Source organism: Trachymyrmex septentrionalis, unplaced genomic scaffold (genome assembly GCF_001594115.1).
Source record: "Trachymyrmex septentrionalis isolate Tsep2-gDNA-1 unplaced genomic scaffold, Tsep1.0 scaffold51, whole genome shotgun sequence".
NCBI classification, from domain to species: domain Eukaryota; kingdom Metazoa; phylum Arthropoda; class Insecta; order Hymenoptera; family Formicidae; genus Trachymyrmex; species Trachymyrmex septentrionalis.
The window spans coordinates 3880974-3895639 of record NW_017305683.1 but is presented as its reverse complement, the minus strand read 5'-3'; the positions used below and the strand labels follow the sequence as shown (position 1 = coordinate 3895639).

At 34.5% G+C, this 14666-nt stretch overlaps 3 protein-coding genes across 4 annotated transcripts in view; all 3 read right to left on the bottom strand.

Moving 5' to 3' along the window:
- The window catches only part of LOC108751717 (endothelin-converting enzyme 1), an 11917-nt gene extending 9859 nt beyond the window's left edge, over nt 1-2058 (bottom strand). The window contains exon 1 of the mRNA XM_018492040.1: nt 1729-2058. Coding sequence (XP_018347542.1) covers nt 1729-1740 — 12 coding nt within the window. The 5' untranslated portion in view covers nt 1741-2058. The remainder of the gene's footprint in view (nt 1-1728) is intronic.
- A 2235-nt stretch (nt 2059-4293) lies between these two features.
- On the bottom strand, nt 4294-7734 carry LOC108751719. 2 transcript variants are annotated; one of them, XM_018492045.1, is made up of 6 exons: nt 7565-7734; nt 7191-7243; nt 6951-7031; nt 6452-6672; nt 6069-6362; nt 4294-5933 (listed from the first exon to the last, which is right to left on the bottom strand). In XM_018492045.1, the coding sequence occupies exons 1-6, from the start codon at nt 7625-7627 to the stop codon at nt 5176-5178; spliced, it is 1470 nt and encodes a 489-aa protein (XP_018347547.1). In that variant the 5' UTR covers nt 7628-7734; the 3' UTR covers nt 4294-5175. The 2 variants fall into 2 exon arrangements, with proteins under 2 accessions (XP_018347547.1, XP_018347546.1); XM_018492044.1 differs by having other exon boundaries at nt 4294-6362.
- Nucleotides 7735-9123: 1389 nt separating this feature from the next.
- LOC108751716 (vacuolar protein sorting-associated protein 11 homolog) lies at nt 9124-14666 on the bottom strand. The gene is made up of 16 exons (XM_018492039.1): nt 14537-14666; nt 14364-14432; nt 13956-14129; nt 13133-13329; nt 12750-13008; nt 12515-12669; nt 12207-12440; nt 11827-12127; nt 11518-11706; nt 11318-11440; nt 11090-11217; nt 10795-11007; nt 10547-10719; nt 10161-10458; nt 9744-10063; nt 9124-9611 (listed from the first exon to the last, which is right to left on the bottom strand). The coding sequence occupies exons 1-16, from the start codon at nt 14549-14551 to the stop codon at nt 9181-9183; spliced, it is 3279 nt and encodes a 1092-aa protein (XP_018347541.1). The 5' UTR covers nt 14552-14666; the 3' UTR covers nt 9124-9180.

Sequence of the window (14666 nt, the reverse complement as noted above, 5' to 3'; positions counted from 1 at the left end):
GAATTTGCGTTTATTTCCGATTCGCTTTATCGGAACTCCGCGCAAGAAGGGGCGGAACAATGGTTCGGTGCGTGCCAATACTAGTGCCGGTGGTTACTGGTTACGTGCCGACTACACCAACTACAATCTGCACGCAGTGACGCAATGCACTGACGACGGCGTGCGTAAGTGCGCGCCGAAAAGCACGCGCGTGACGCGTTCCTGAATATACACGCGACGCGCGCACGCGTGTCTGAGTGCGCGGGCACCCTCGGATTATCTTCGCCTTCGACGAAGGGCCTTCGTTCTGGCAGGAAGCGGACACTTGTGACGCTTATTGCCATTAAAATATTTCGCGATTTAATGCGACAGCCAACTACGCGCGGACATTATACTGTAATAAGATCAACAAATTGGAACTAGTTTACTTTTAATGCACAACGCGCAGTGTCACGTAAAACTAGAGCTACTTGAGGTTACAGAAATACGTCGTCGTGTACACGAGTGAAAAGTGAAAGTGAAAAGAAGACGATGCTTTAATAAATTAGAATATCGTACGAAGAAAAAAATCGATTGTGCCTCAAGACAACTTAATCTGCTCTCTAAAACTTTTATAATGAGTCTCACTCTGGGAAATGAAATCTTTAAAGATTAAAAATTGAATCACTCTTTTCAAAAGACTGGCTTAATTCGCACTCTTTGGAAAAAAGTTCGACTTCGAAGATTGTAAAGAGTAATGATTTTTCGCCGTAAAATATATACTTCGAGAAATACATAAATATTTCATATTAATTTCTGTGATGATCATTTCCAATCATATGGATCTTGTTTCGGATTTTTTTTACAACAGAAACGAAGAAGTTAACCCTATATCCCAAAAAATCACGTCACACAGTTACATGACGAAATTATGTAATTAAAACAAGTAAATCACGTAACTTATTTGATTGTTTCAAATCAATATGTGATTTTTTTAAATTATGTAATTTGAAAAGTCAAATGATGATATATATTCTTTTTCTTCTAGTTTTATTATTCAATTCTTTAATACTCGATAACTGTAATATTACAGGATGGATGAAATTATTTCTATTGTCATGTGATTTACAAAAAAATCACGTACTGATTTGGAACAATCTATTACGTGATTTATTTGTCTCAATTACACAATTTTATTATATAACTTTGTGATATAATTCTTTTCAGTAGGGAAATCACACCGCGCTTCGCACGCAACGCAACGTGAAAATTATGTCTGCTTGAGTGTTGCGTGTATTTAGGCGCGAAAAAGCAATCGAAGATATATCGCAACATCTCGCGAGTAATCGCGCTCGGTTAATCACATTTACGCACTAAAAACGCATCCAAGCCAAGATAAATATCGTTTTTTAATTCATAAGTGATAAGCCATGACCTACGATCATTAATGCTTATCGATGATAATGAGGTCTCACATAAAAAGACGATATGAGCGTCGTAATCGTTCTTTCTCTTTCTCTCTCTCTCTCTCTCTCTCTCTCTCTCTTCTCTTTTTCTTTCTCCCTATACGCGAGATAAGATATCAATATTCAAAATTGTAAGCGTTACATAACAACAGCACTCCCAACAGAGCGCAGAAAGACCATTTCGCCAGCGGGGCTCGATTCAGCTGAAGTTATTTCGTTAATCAGTCAACCGGGAATCCCGTATCAGGGAACCGGAACTGCCATACATGCTCGCATCGTATTCGCCGAACGTACGAGGACTCACCTTCACCGACATCTTGACCCGGTACACGATCGCGCAACCACTGCACTGTCACCTTAATTATTGATTCACCATTGAGGGTGGAATACGCGCGCCCGCACACGAGTCGGGGGCAGCGATCGCGAAAAGGGCAGGAACCGAAGGGTGGAGGTCCGGACAGAAAGGTGGCGGAAGGCAGGGAAAAGAAGGCAAGACGGATTTCACTGGGTACTTCCGGCTGCCACCGAAACTACGACATTTTCCGTCGTTTTCGCCAGCGTGGCCGGTGAAATGCGCTGCAAGCCCAGCTTTCGGCAGCCGCCTCTCTCAACAGGAGGATGCCCTTACCACCTTCCGTCGTGCAACCCCGTCACCCACCGCACACCCCACGACCCCGCGAATCCCGTTTATATTGATTTCTCGCTCGTCCGGTTCCACCTGCCATCTCTTATCGTCGTTTTGCGACAAGTATCGCCTTATTATCATAACACTGGCACACTGTCACATCGCGTTACTCGTAATGGATTCGTTGAAATATCGCGCGAATAATGGATAGCTCTTCGCAAATTGAACGACTGAGTAAAATCGTCATTTTTGATGCACATTACAAGTGTTTTTCGGGGGGGACAAAAATAATTTGAAAGCTAAAGAAATTGAATGAAACTTATTCCCTTGGAAACAAATTTCGAATTGTCGATAATTTCCATAATTTTAGAATTTTGAACTTATACTACTTCTGTTTGTAATGTATATTCATTATTTACTACTTGCCAATATTCGAGCATCTACCATTGAAAAAATGCCGAACGCGGAATAAAAAGAAATTCGCTTTAACGTATCAACATAAAGAAATATTCAAAAAGTTCAACAATCTAAAAGCATCTCTTTCTGAAACATTAGTATAACTTTATAATTTCATCATATAAATTCATAAGAAAATATATATATTATAGTTGACTTATTTTATTATTATTACGCAAAAATTCACTCGTAATGTCTTACGTTGAAATTTGATTTCTATTTGATAGTAAATTTGAGAATTTCGATCAGTTAATCTTTAAAGTGCCTTAAAAGTAGCCCATCTCATTTTGAGGTACCTCAATTTTAATTACTTAGAAACATCTTTTAATTAAATTTATTTCACATGGTACACTACAGTTTTAAAGGAATTCACTTTTAACATCACAAAGATTATCTTGGTTGTATGTGAATAAATATTTGGTGTCTTTATTTTGGATAGACATTCTTTCACATTAGATACGGTATCTTACAGTGTCACTGATACCGCGCGAATACATGATTGCACATTACGGTGAGAAGATCATTCAGAGACTAGAGCTTATTAAAGCTATATGATATAACGCGCAGGCTACGCACGCACACAAAATATCGTGACTTCTGACTAGAAATTGTTGTAGACTCGTGGCGGTATATATAATATATATATATATAGATGTATATTATATGATATATAATATATATGGTACAAGCTTATTATATTATATAATCACATGGACTCTCGTTAAACAGCCCATTTATCAGTTAGAGTCGATTACAAAAAATAAGTGTGTACATATATCTCTTTTTATTTTGTTTTGTTTTTTAAGGTAAGACCTCCTTGGCTGCGAGATCGTGCCTCGCTTATCCAATTATTTGCTTATCTAACGGACTTGTCGCTATTGGCACATATTGCGTTTTCTTGGACCGCTATTATGCTCAAGAATCTAAGTCGAAGGACTGACGATGTATCTTAAAATTTAATACACATAGCATGTGTGTATATTGCATTTAAAAAATAATAGCGAGACGTATAGCGTATAGTGTATAAATTGAACTGCTTTAAATTCTTTTAATGTCAATTTATCTAAAAGATATGATTCGCGAGGATTGCAATTAATGTTCCCATATTGATATACGAGTAAATAAAGATTAGTCACAGCTCGAGGACACATCTTTCTTCTTATAAAATATATATAAATATAAAGAGATATTGAAGTAAAAATATTATCTATTATACGTGAGGAAATTAACATATTACATGCGCAAAAATATCTGTTTGTAATTCAATTCAGTTGAACGATGAATTATATTTATTTTCACATATATTCCCTCACGTTCATTTTTCTAATGTTAACTGAACGACCTTCGCTTTGTTAACTTCTTATTCTTTTACGCGATCGTATCTTCTTCATTACGATAGTATTGCTGTTTCAATCGTAAACTCGAATTTTTTGTAATAAATTAGAATTTTCTTTGGATCACTGTATCTTAATGTCGGGTATGTGTGCAACGTGTAGCAATTTACGCATTATTTAATATAGAGATAGTGTTACTGTGCATATATATAATAGAGGCTTAAATATATTATATATAGAGAAGAATGGCTTGACGAAAATATACTGCACGAAGGACGATACCACTTCGGCATTGTCAAGTTCAATGTATCAATATTATTGTTAGAAAAAATATGTCAAAATTTATTTGATATTTCAAATAAATCTTATTTATTACGAATTTTATTGAAGACCAATGGTCTTTCATAAATAATTCATAAATTCGTTTTTTAAGTTCATAAAAAAAGATGTGCGATTTATTTATCATTGCCATATAAAGTAATGATTGATATCTTTTTTGTGCGTAGGTGGATTAAATTGGGCCGCGCTTTTGAAACATCATTTTCACCGTTTCAACCTTAATCTTATTACGTTAAGTGTAGTGTAGAAATAAAAAAAATTAATATCTGACACACGACGTTCAAAAAGATCTTTCTATGGCAGTATATATCGTAGGTATCAGAAATAAGACGTTTCGCCGCCGTATGTAGATGGAACCATCGCCTATCACACTTAGAGATAACATTTAGCATCTCAATAGATAATCAAAATAGTTCAGCTTCGGAATTGCAACAAATATATTGTGAATGTGCGAATTAATTCTAACGTCTAATATTAGATTTGCTAATCCTGTGTGAGAGATAATAATGAACGATACACACACACACACACACATCTTTCACGAGATTCAATCGTCAAAATTGGTAATTAAAGAAATAGTAAAGTATTGTAAAACAATACTACGGAATTAGTAAATACGAAACACTCACCGCTGCATAAAATATTCCATACATATGTGTTAATAAAAATGATACCACATTATTTCTGATAAAATAGAATCGTTATTTCTTCGCGACAGTCGGAAACTCCGTTTAAAGATTATTCTGATAACGTATCTTGATAACGAACGATTAAGGATACGGTCGAGTTGCCACTACAAATACTTCAAAGCATTTGATTAACCAATCGGAAGAAAAAATTTTACTAATTGACCAATCAAAAAATGCTTCGAAGCATTCGTAGCGGCAACTCGATCCGGCATCCTAAATTTGTATTGCTATACAAGTTATGCGCAAATAGTAGAGACATACAAGAATAAACATCGCGTAATATGCGCAATAAGAATTTCAATTTACGTTCAGTCTAATGACTTTGATCTGTCTAACTTGTGTTTACTTTCAAGATCAAAGTTTATATTCCGATTCATTGCACGAAGACCGCGGGCCTCCTCGACATTTTCGCTTGGAGGCAATTGCACATTTTCAAAAATAAAGGATTCTAATATCACATTATTGGATGGATTTGATTGAGAAGAATTCGCATCTCGTTCCAGAAAACTCGCGCCTTCGGATGCTGCTGTCTGAGCAGAATTAAAAGTGCTCCATTGAGAAGCGTTCGACGAATCTCTGGGGAGAACATTTTGGAAGCCATCGCCTTGGTAAATGATACCGGTGTGTCTACGCGGTAATCGCAAGGAACCGCCATAACTCGTACGTCCTCTCGGAAAGTTTCTCTGCATCACAGGAATTACGTTAAACGTACGCTTCAATTCATTCTCGCTTCTACTCTCCTTAGGCAAGAGAGTGTGCATATCTGTGGTCGTCATGCATCTCTTCTGAGATGTTCGAGTTTCATCCTGCATGGTAATCTTACCGTGGACTCGTACAGATTGATCATTTTCATGCCAAGGATTACATTCTCTATAGCTGCTGGTCGCAGCGTCAATATTAAGTATCGCATGTTCGGTATTCGGAATCTCGTAGCCACGAGCCACGTTTTCCGCATCCGACACATTGGGCAATCTATCTGTTGGATACCCCGGTAACCGATGCGGGCTGTTCTGATAATTACAACTGAAATTACTTCCTCCGGACGCGATCGGTTCTTCTGGATATTCTAAAGGAACGCACATGTTTTGACTAACCGCACCGTTCGTGGTGCAATATTGGGAAAAATGCGCGAACGGAACACTCTCGTGACTATCAAGTTGATGAGCATTCGCGGTATCACTTTGACATTGACTCGAATTACCGTCCACCAATCTCGCCGGAGAATTGCAGTTATAGAAAAAACACTGTGGTACACTTGGATTTGGTATCACATTCGCCGTTTGTAGATTCAACCGGGCGGCAGACGACTCTGGCGATGCCGGATTTGAGATTTTGCCACGCGTTTGCGCTATCACTGTCTCGTAACTAGGCGGAGGACCGTATAATTGATAATAAGGACAATTGGCATCGTTTAATACAACGTTCATATTCTGATAGTGTGTCGATGTGGTCGCGTTACCATTATATGCTGGCGCCGCTGTATTTCTCTGAGGACCTGTTCAAGGAAATTTACATAAATAAAGTTTTCACTTTTCTCAAAGTAAATCTTTTTACAAAGTGAATCTATTAGAAAAGAATACGAACCTTTCCACATGCGATGTAATAGGACGGTATTTCTCGCTGAATTGTATGTAATACGAGCTTGCTGTGCTTGACAAGATGCGTTACGAAGAGAACTTTGCGATCTAGTGGTAGAAGAGCGAGTTGGAATAGCCGAAGCTGCTGCTCTGTATCTGCCTTGCAACCAGTATCGGTACCACCAACCACCACCAGAACAGACCAAGAACATGATTATAACCAGGATCCTGAAAAATTAATTGTACATATTGTTGTTGCTGTTCTGCTTAATGGAAAAGCTGCATATTACACAACACATTGTGATTATTATTAAAACTCAAAGAAATCATTATTATTCAGTCAACACATAAAAGTAACATTGATGTTACAATTTCGCACTCAACAATATAACTGTTATGTAACATCATGCATCGTGTTACATTTATTTTTGAGTGCAAAATTAGAATATTGAAATTATAACATTGTTATGTTACTTTTAATTGACGTCGACTGGATAATGACTTACCAGTAATACCACAAGTGATGGAAATGAAATCCGGGTGACACACAACAACCAAAAGCACAACAATATTCTGTTCTTGAACATCTGCAAACGTTATAATCAATGTAAAATTAATTTTTCATATTCAATATAATAAACAAAATACAATAAACAAGTCTTTAAACATAAGTATATTTTACAATCGATAAATCAAATGCAATCTAATAAAAACTAGTTAATATATAATTAAAAGAGGCAACATACTCATAGTATTTTATCTCTCCAGGAATATCAGAGGCACAGAACTTTGCTTCTGCCTAAAAAAGGATTCTGATGTTATAAACATTCGTAAAAATAAACAAACTTGTAATCGAACATTTAACAAAATTTAATTAATTTTATTAATATTTGTAACAAAATCTCGTGATAACTTTTTATACTTGGGACTTTATAGGATGCTCCATTGTTTGATTCTATCCAGAGATCATGAATTCAAGTGCAATTAGGTAAAGCTGCAAAATTACAGAAATATTTCTATAATGCGACAATTTCTGCATTCGCGAGTGTGCAATTTTTCGAGTAAAAAAGAAATTGGGAGAAATAAGCATCATTCACTCATGAAGGACGAGGCAACTCACATAAATGAGACACTTCGATGTACCCACGAATATCGCGAGTTTCTTCTTGCTGTTGCGAGCCATCTCGTCAATGAATACCCTCGTCGTCGTTTCGAGTCAAACGCAATCGGATCTAGCGCGATGTTTTGACATAATCGCCATTTCCCACCGTCCGTGATGTACACACAACATTGCACATTGCACTTATTGATTTCAATTTCGGAACTCAACAATGACGTCAGCTCGCCCATCAGTGCTACCACCATGACAGAAATGAACGATAGGTGACGATGACGCATTCGATGCGTCAATGGGCATCCAATGCCACACTCGCTGAGAAACTCAAGTTTGATTGATTCTTATTTTGGGATTCAATTACAATTCAATTGCCACTTAGCCGCTCAATGAATGATTATGCTATCACTTATAAATAAATCTGAATGCAATATTATATATATATATAAATTTGCAAATTGTCATGACATCGAGGACTCTTTTAAGTCACGCTAATTTATTAGAAGATCATAAATTTTCGAAGAAGACAGACCTAAATATTTGATTTGCTTTTCTTATAATTCAGATATCTTTTTAATATAAAATTATTTCCTTTATTTTTATAAAGAAACCATAATAAATAGATACATTATTCTGTTAGTAATTGGATGAATAAGTTTGATTTTCGAACAGAGAAATTCTGGGTTCCTCAGTTTGATAGTTTAGAAATTAGATATTTGTAGCAAAAGAAATTTATATGCTCTATTTCTTCTAAAAAAAGTTTACCTGGGGTAAGTAAATTAATTAGAAATAGATGATATAAAATCAAATAATTGATACAAAATAAACTTGTACATATATATATAGATAGCATGCTTTTTATTTCCTTATTTCTAATATCTTATAATTGTACAATCTTATAATTCGTTTTGCTTTTTCAATACTTTTACACGTGCTGTTCTATTCAAGCAAACAGATGCAGCACACAAAGGCATAATGATTACAATAACATTCTTCTTATTTTGACTCTCCTTCTATTTAAACAATATAATCGTATAATCATGAAAACAACCAAATATAAAAATGGAGAGTGAAATAATAAATTTTTAATCAATCACACTGCAATTAATCTTATCTTCCAAAATTTTACTCGATTCTTTTTCAGATCACAGTCTTATTACAAAGGCGTATCAATATATCTTTTTTTTTCATTGATTCAATTGCTTTTTATTTTACGATTCTTCGATCCTGATTACCTCAAATATAAGCATTTACAAATAGACAAAATTTAAACACCGTGTTTCGTCTACACAAAGATACAAAAAGCATAGTATTTTAAATAATACTATGTTCTTTTTAGTGGACAGATATTAAGCTAAAATCGAAGCATAAAGTCTTCGATATGTGGAAGTGAAGGAAATATGATATTAATGTTCTAAATCAAATTTTTACAGCATATAAAATTGAAATAGATACTATACAAGTTTATACATAATACATTATATTCGTAAATTCATTATGCTTATTAAAGCAAGCATTTGACAATATTTTTTTTCTTTTTACGTATCGCAAAGTATTTATCTGTATATATTTATATATATTTTGTCTTGATTCAAATTTTTCACGGGAAATGTATTTGCGGTTTACCTACCGAATGGGTTTAGATTTCTGTTGTAATCGTCGTCATCGATGCCAGCCCGATCATTATCATTATCATCATCGTCTTTAAAAGGATTATTCGCGTCGTCATCGTCATCGTTAGCAAAGGGATTTTTAGATTCATCATAATCGTCAGTTTCAAAGGGATTTGATGGCACATTAGGGATTTTCGAAACAAAGGACTTGTCGATTGGCGATGACTTTGGTGTAGTACTGTTTAAGATGCGGGCTTCTCTAATCGGCACCGGCGAAGCTTTAGCAGAGTTACCGCGTGGCGTCGATAAACCGCTTCCCGTTCCTGATATATTCGCCTCCAAAGATGAAGAATACACGTCTGGCTTGACAAAATTACGGAAACGCTCTTCCGTTATTAATGTAGGAACGTCATATCCAGCTCGTCGAGGGTCTATTTTTCCTATTAGAAAAATGCAAAAACATATTGATTAGTTATTTGAAGATTAAGTAAAAAGGATATATGAAAGATGACTCGTAACTCATCAGTAATAAAATAAACGCATACATATATAAGTGTGATATTAAAATATACCCGAGATAGAACTCTTTCCTTCATTTAATCTGAGTCTCGCTTCTGCACCTGGGCCATAATTTAACTTAGGTTCTTCCAACTTGGTCGGTGTAGGTAATGATTTGTCTGTATCAGTGATTACTGTTAATTTTTTAAAAACGCCTCTACCAAAATAATCGGCTACTAAGGAAAATGGATCTTCTGCTCGATCGAGAAGACTGTGGAAAGTTTCATGTAGATCTCTTGACTGTTCTTGCGCTCTTATAATATCCAGTAATTTCTTGTTATTTGGCAAGCAGGCCGGGCATTCGTTTTCATTTTCCGAAAAGCTTTGAAAACAACTATCCAAAAAAATATAGTATAAAATGAAATTGTATGATAGTAAATTCATGTACCATAATACAAATAAGAATAGAGTATTAAAAAAACTAAACTCACTGTTGATGATAGGAATGTTGACACATGAAATGCACAGATGGCAATTCCAATTGATGATGGCACGCGCTACATCGTGATCCTTGAAAAATTATCGTATTATTCTTTATTGCTTCTATTTGTTCCCGCAATTTAAGAGTATCAGCTCTATATTTCTCTGTTAATTCCGTGTCAGCTTGAGTTTGCTCATTTTCCGTTCGTAATACACTGCACAAATAACTTCTAACGTCTCCCAGTGTGCAGGTCAATGATGTAGAAATTGCGTCAATGACCATTAAAGGAGATAATAGTCTTTCTTGAGCTGCAATGATATTTTTATATGCATTAACAAAACAATATTTTCCAATGTATTTGATTGAACTCAATTGATATTCTACAAATATATTTACCGATATAAGCTAATATATCCGCGAGAAGTTTTGTTGGTGCATCCTTGTTTTTAGCCACACTCCATAAAGCTTGTACCCATAGATTAGGATCCTGGTGACCGAATCTTTTGCAGGTAGCGAGAACTTGTTCGCTATCTCCCTCGCATAAATGAAATCTTAATATTTCTTGATATCTAAGATAATAGATAAAAAAAATGTATTTATAAGTATTTATATGTTATATAATTATTCATAAAATCACATCTTACAGCTTGCTTTCTTCGTAAAGGAAGAGTAATCCTTTTCTGAAATTATGTTGATGACAGAGTATTAATATTTGGTCTTTATCATAATGGGCCTCGGAATTTTGCAGAAGTCGTACAACTTTCTGTTCATATTGTAATTTAGCCACATCGTTATCTAATGCCGACCAAACATGTAAATAATGTTCCACTAAGGTATTGTAAATAAGTGTACTCCATCTATAAAAAATATGAAAAAGATAAAGAGTTAATTTCATGATAAAAAAATATATGCATTCTTTTTATCGTGAAGCATAATAACCTCGTATCTGATTTAACTAAATGCTCCAAGAACTCTACGAGTCGTTCAGAATTATTTAGAAATAAATGAATAAAATCTTCTGGACTAGCTTTATCAACACGCTGTTCTGTATAACCATTTAAAGCTTCCTATAACAATAGAAGAATCCATAAATTTTCATCCTTTAGATTTTTCTCAGATAATAACTTAGTCTAAATGTATACAATTTAAATATATATGTATTCATACCTGATCTACAAGAGGTTTATTGGATGGTTTATAATTTGTGCACAAGGCTTTCAAAAATTGTGTGGATTCATTTGGCACATTTTCTATTAAGATATTTCCATATTTCTTCATATTAGCTTCCGCCTAAATAATTTTTAAATCATTTCTTTAATATGAATATTTTATCATTTTTTATAGAAATTTATGTAAATACGTAATACCTCTTCGAATTCTAAAGTTGCCATGTATTCTAAAGCCTTTTTATATTCTTGTTTATCTTCGATTTGAATACGAAGATACCATTCGTGTTTACCGTGTTTCTGTGCAAGTAGTAGGGCATCCTCTGGTGATGCTTGTCGGCAAACTTTTATCGCTATTTCCACATCAAAATCAACTTCACGATCTTTAGTCTAAATTTATAAGGTAATGTAATAAAAAAAAAATATATATATATATATATATCGCAGAGAGCTAGTATATATATTACATAGATATATTAACAAATATTTAGTTTTGCATATATAACTTACCATAATAAATTCTTTTAACTTATCGGTATGATTAAGCTTAGTGTAACAATTTAATAACAAAGTGGTATGATCCTCTGTTGCTTGTCCGTTTTTATGCAGCGCTTGCAAATACGTCGTCAAATTATCGATATGTTGAGAATCCAAAAATTTTCTTATCACGTAAGACGGTTCCAATTTGCCTATAGTCTTTATATATTGCTCTATAGCGCCATTATGATCCCCCTTGGAATATAAATGATCTCCGTATTGACGGAAAATGTCTATAAGACCTTCTGCATCATATTGCTGATTTTTAGCTATTCTATGATAGCACAAAGTTATATTATTAAAAGTTGTAATACTTTGATTTAATTACAACTAAATTAATATATCTGACATACCTTATAGAAACATCGTACAAATTTTTTTTAAAAAGCAACGCTAATTTAGATTGTAAATCTTTCTCATCTAAATGATACAATTTATTATCTCCACTAAGTATAAAAAATCCACCCCACTCGGACAAAACTGCTTGGACAGACACCATCGGCGCAGAGAACACGATAAACTTGTTTTGAATATCAAGCACAGTAATAATGTGCTTATCGACACCAGGAGGTATCGGTTCTATCGTGCTACGGAATTTCAGATATGCTTTATAATATATAAAACAATTACAAGAGAAAATACACACGCATGTATTCATTACTTGGGTTTGGCAGATATAGTTGTTGTCGTTCTTGGAACATTCGCTGCTTCTTTCGCCACTATCACCAAATAAGTCCTGAACCATTCTAGCATTATCTTTTGACCCTCTACTGCATAACACGGACCTCTACCATCTGGGGTGTAACAATAAATAGCCTGAAAATTTTGTTCTTTTGAAAAATGGATGCAAAATGTAATGTAAGACACAAGCACAAAGCAACACATATTTGACATACGTCATTACGTCCGATCATAAAGTGACTGTCTTGCATAGACTCGGCGAGCACGCTGCATTTTCGCGCGCAACCCATAGTATCCAAAGTAGATTTAAATTCCTTATCCTTAACGGTAATATTATACAGGAACACGCTGTTTTGCGTAGCAACAAACAGATACGTCTGCTTACCAGTTGCTCGTATCGCGAGGCCAGTAATAGACAGATTGACGTCTTTTAAGACTTTTATTTTGTTCTTTCTTTCTCGAGTCAGATCGCCTCTAAAAAGAATTTAATTCAAGATTGCTATAATAAAATATATTGCATAAGAAAATAGCATACTAGTTTTCTAATATTAATGATATCCAATCCATAAAAACAAGAAATAACAAAAAAGCTACTTACCTATACAACATTATAGAACCATCTCCAAATCCGATAGCCATTAATGTAAGACTAGTATGTACACACAAAGCTGTTGGTGGAACTGCTCTGTAACTAGGTATGGCTCTGCTTATTCGAACGCATGTTGGATTACCTTGTTTATCAAGTTTGGCCAAGTTCCAAACCTTTATGGTAGGATTGCATCCAGGCTCATCCTCCTGTTAGTATAATACATTCAAACAAATTATAAAATTATATATTTCTTATTTATCTAATCTATAATCTGATAATTTATTATTTACAGGGTATTTGATAAGTAACGATAAATCTTTCGCATGTGGAAAGAATAGGCTAAACTGAGAAGAAAAGTCCTCTTATCATTTTGCAATTTTCGCAATAGTTAATAAGATATTAATTGCTAAAAATGACCGAAAAAATTAGTCTTCAATAATTTTTTATTCAAATACTATCAACTTTACAGAAAAACTGTAAAGAGACAAAAATTGTTTATTTTCTTCTCATAAAGTTCTGAGAATTTTTTCAGAATTTATTAATACCGTATTTTCTCATGTTGATAAAAATAAGAAAATGCATACTAATTGATAAAAAATTATGAAAAAATTCTTTGTTAGTATTTGAATAAAAAATTATTGAAGATTTTCGACACACAAATTTTAGTAATTAATATCTTATTTATCTATTGTGAAAATTATAAAATGATAGAGGACTTTTCTTCTCAGTTTAATCCATTCTGCTCTTGTGCGAAAGATTTATCGTTACTTATCAAACACTCTGTATACATGAATAAAAAATATATCATAGCAGATTATAGTGGTACTCTTACGCCAATAGTAAACAGAAAAGTGGAGTGTTGGACTTGCTGTGCCAATATCAGAGTGATTTCATAAGCTCGAAAGGTTGTGATTTCATACAACCTGTTTATTAAATGTACATTGCCTATGTTATCTCCAAATACCAGATTGCCATTGCCACTGGTAGCTGCCGCAACTTGCGCATCCTGTACAAGAAATGTAACAATAACCAGAAGCTTGTTCCTGTCTACGACAAAGGCGTGTAACAGTCAAGTAACATTTGATGCTTTCCAGCAAGAAACATAGTGTAACGCAGTGATCGTTTCTTTGTTATTATTAAATTGGTAAACAACATGGATGTAATTCAGTGTTACATTGTATCATCCGTGACTCCTGCTGGGAAGTAACTATTATCTCAATATGCAAAAGAATCAACTCACTCCGAACGCTGTTGCGATCTTCCCTGCGTCAACTTCCTTCTTCAAGTCAAAGAAATTAAAGCGTCTCCACTAAAACGACAATTAAGATTTATGTTGACGTTCTAGGTTATCTCGCTGTCCAGCGAGAAAACGACGGAAACGCGAGTTGCAAAGAAATAATGGAAATAACTGACCTCCAGAAACGCCATGATATATGAACGAAGCGACGCTTGTTACATATATTCGGAGAGAATTGTAGATTCTGTGGTTTGTGTACAGACTTTGACAGCGACACGTACGATCAATCCACCCCACGTCCGCTGT